This window comes from Perkinsus marinus, assembly GCF_000006405.1.
Source record: "Perkinsus marinus ATCC 50983 genomic scaffold scf_1104296973568, whole genome shotgun sequence".
NCBI lineage: Eukaryota > Perkinsozoa > Perkinsida > Perkinsidae > Perkinsus > Perkinsus marinus.
In genome coordinates, this window is record NW_003201384.1 from 20,759 (window position 1) to 24,286 (window position 3,528).

At 44.5% G+C, this 3,528-nt stretch overlaps 2 protein-coding genes across 2 annotated transcripts; one reads left to right on the plus strand and one right to left on the minus strand.

Moving 5' to 3' along the window:
- Positions 1-36: 36 nt before the first annotated feature.
- On the minus strand, positions 37-511 carry Pmar_PMAR012892 (hypothetical protein; the record flags this gene model as incomplete). Its single annotated transcript, XM_002766115.1, has 2 exons — positions 37-321; positions 386-511. 2 exons carry the CDS (start codon positions 509-511, stop codon positions 37-39), a joined length of 411 nt encoding a protein of 136 aa, XP_002766161.1.
- Positions 512-1,218: 707 nt separating this feature from the next.
- Positions 1,219-3,214, plus strand: Pmar_PMAR012893 (hypothetical protein; the record flags this gene model as incomplete). Its single annotated transcript, XM_002766116.1, has 4 exons — positions 1,219-1,330; positions 1,639-1,730; positions 2,533-3,075; positions 3,143-3,214. 4 exons carry the CDS (start codon positions 1,219-1,221, stop codon positions 3,212-3,214), a joined length of 819 nt encoding a protein of 272 aa, XP_002766162.1.
- Positions 3,215-3,528: the final 314 nt, after the last annotated feature.

The window sequence follows — 3,528 nt, forward strand, 5'->3', positions numbered from 1 at the left end:
CGGCTTGTTAACCCAAGTTCTGGTATGCCTCTTCGACTAGTCAGACTCACCAAATGTATCCCAGTACCCGAGATGACTGGCAATATTCAATAGAGGAGATATGTCATCATATTCCAGAACGTTTCCACCACCAAAAGAGGCAACATCCATCGCCTGGTCGGCCAGACCACCGAAAGTGAAAGCTGTTGCAGCTCCCGTGAGCTGTAAAGTCTGCGTAAATATCGAGCAAGCAGAGCCACAATTACCATCCGTCACAAAAGCGACCTCCGTGCAATACTTCGGGTCATAACTCGACCCTTTGACAATTCCGGGTAGAGCATTCTACAATACGTCATAGCAGAAACCGGAAGCACTAGTAGCGGAGTACTTTGAAGGCTCGCCCCACATCGAATAGTATTCGAGTCACATCGTTCTCCCGAGCGAAGTCTTGAACTTCGGAAAACTTTTCGTACAGAACGACCGGCAGTACAAAAGAACCATCACCGGTAACGAAGTCCGGTACGCTCACCATCACGGTGTCATCCAGTAATGAATATTGGTAGCCGGTTCCAGAGATCCACTTTCCTTCTCCTTGCAAAGTCTTTGACGACAAGAGAGCAGCATCACCATCATCATACTGTATGATGATGGTGGTCCTGCTCTCTGTATGATTCATACACATTACGACTACTATCCGCTCGAGCCACAATGTCGTCCAAGGCTTGGACTCCAAGCCAGCACCTTGGCTATAAGGTTGCAAGTGGCAAAATGTTCTCATCGTATGGTAGTGGTCGAGGGTCTCAAATACCGAACCAACCCGAAAGCTATGCTCAAGAAAGCAAAGGGTTCTGTAGTAGTCTCTTTAGCCGAGAGTTTGATTCTTTAGAGCTCAATATTGAGCATACAGGCTTGATGAGATTGATATCAAGAAGAGTCATGATGTCTGTGCAATCGTGGGAATCAGCCGTTCCAGAGTCCTTATATAAGGAAGTATTGGGTTGGGTGTCGATGGTGAGTGACCCCTATAATACGATCTCCAGGGAAAGGTTTTGTGATCCCTCAGAAGTGTACTGCTTTGTGGATGCTAGTGAAGTTCTGTGGGCTATAGACGTTCGCTGTGAAGGAGCTCGCTCTGTCATGCCACATGTACGGTTGGTAGGAAGTGTTGGTGTTCATCAACTAACATCTAGATCAATTCCCGCGAAAGAGCTTGATAGCTTGTATCGTGCAGTCAAGCTAATGAAGAAGGTCATGTCTGATTGTGTCTCGGGGAGTGAGGCTAGGATCAAGAAGGTTACGTTCTTTGCCGACTCGGAGATTACTATACATAGACTGAGAGCATGGAGATCTGGTAGGATTCAACGGCTTGACTTGGGTACTTTTGAACGGAATCGTATCCGTAATATAGCCGACTTCCTCAACAAAACTGGTTTCGTGGTAAATCATAGCCGGGCTCTGCAGTTATGGATGTGACTGATATTGACCTTGGACTGAAGAAGGGATTATTGCGCTCTACGTTGCAATATATTCCAGAGGTTACACCAGAATCTTCTAGCGTTGCAGTCGAATCTCCCGAGATAGAGAGACTAAGCTGTTTCAGCTATGATCTGGTAGTAAGGAATGATGATATTCTACGGGGAAAAGTATGTTCTTCCCGAGGTAGTGATCAGTGGATACAAGGTATGAAGGCCAAGATCAAGGATGGTGCTGTTATGAACACCCCGGGAACTAGGGGATTTTGTATTGATGAGGTGACAGGATTACCCTGTATTACAGAGTCTGTAAAAGGACCCTCAATTGGAATGTAGTGGATGATAAAGAGACGGTTGACCTAGGTGGACTTAAATATGTTGTTCCTGATGCTGATGTGTTTATTCAAGATGAAATTATTAAGAAGTTACATGTTTATGGTGGTCTACCGCAGAATATCCGAAGGTTATGTTCACAATTTTATTTTAAGTACATGAAGGTGAAGTGTAAGAAGTATCTCAGAGAGTGTGAGATATGTGAGAGACTTCGCACACATCAAGGAGCTCGAAAAGCGATAGCTGCGTTGCCTAGTTGGCAAACTAATTGGCAGCCGTGGGAGTGTGTATCGTTGGATATCGTTGGCCAACTATGTCCCAGTTGTGAAGACGATCAGCACAAGGAGGAGAATCCAGGAGGGCTAAGGTATTTTCTGAGCTTTGTCGATTCTGCTACTAAGTTTATGATAAATGTCCTTATAGCTAATCGATTGGTGAGTTCTTTGGTGGCCGCGGTGAATGAGGTGTTTGGGCATCGTGAACAAATTCCTAAATGTCTCATAACAGATAGAGAGAGTGGATTTCTGAGCAAGGCCTTTCAGTCTTACTTATTGACTTTGCCTTTTACGATACATCATGTTACTGGTGTTCCTCACAAGGCTGCCATGCAGGTCACTATGATAGATTGCACTCGCATGTCAACAAGTTCCTGACAGGAGCGCTGCTTGCTTCTGGTGAGAGTGTTTATTGTTGGCATCGTCATTCAGCTGAAGCTACTCGGTTGCATAATGTTATGCCCTTTGATCAGGATGTGGACCTATCTCCTATGGATATGTTCAGAGCGTATGCTCCTCGCAGACTGTTGAATAATCTAGGCAAGGATGAGATCGTAGACAAACTGCATATGATTCCACCTGATGTGCCTTCGGTGATTCAGGATTTTGCTACTCAGGTTAAGAGCAACCAGGAAGTGAAGTATCGGGAGTATAGAAGGTTATGGGAGTTACGACGAAGTGAGTCATTTGAGAAGGTGCTTGGTAAAATTCAACAGCATCGAGAATTTAGTTTGGGAGATATTGTATACCGATGGAGGCCTGCAGAGTCTAAGTTGTGTCCGTCCTGGGATGGTCCATGGGAGATTGTGCGTTTCCTGGGCAAGACGAGGGTTATATTAAGATTATTGAAGGATACTCGAATTGAGGGTTATGAAAGTGTCAACAACTTGAAGAAAGCCTCTAGAGATGGTAGTGAAGTTGATGCTATGGTCGACTATTGGATGGAATGTTCTAGGTGTGGTAAGTGGAGAATGACCACTAAGGAGGATTGTGAAAAGTATGCGGCAGTTGACGATGTATGTTGTCAAGATTTACATTCGTCATGTGAGGCCCCGTGTGATTGGACTATGCTTCAAGTTGTAGGAGATAATGAACAAGGGGATTGGTCTGTATCTCAGGTTGGAGCATTGCCGAAACCTTCTAAGATTCAAGTAAACAACTATTCAACTATTCTAAGTAAATCCATGATCGGTCATGGAGTGCTGATAGTGTCTGGTCTATCCAATGATGAGGTGGGATCTTCTCTTACTCACATTTTGGGAGTTGTTGAAGAAGTTGACGAATGTCAATTCTCAGCGGTTATCAATACCGGTGATGATCTTGTTACTGCTCTGATATCACCCCAGATGTGAGTTAAATTGGTGAGCATGAGCTCGCTAGCCAAGACTAGGTAAGATTCTGGGACAGCGAATACTATATAGCCTGTATAACTTATATGTATACAGTATAGATTGCGGGTCTATGTGTAT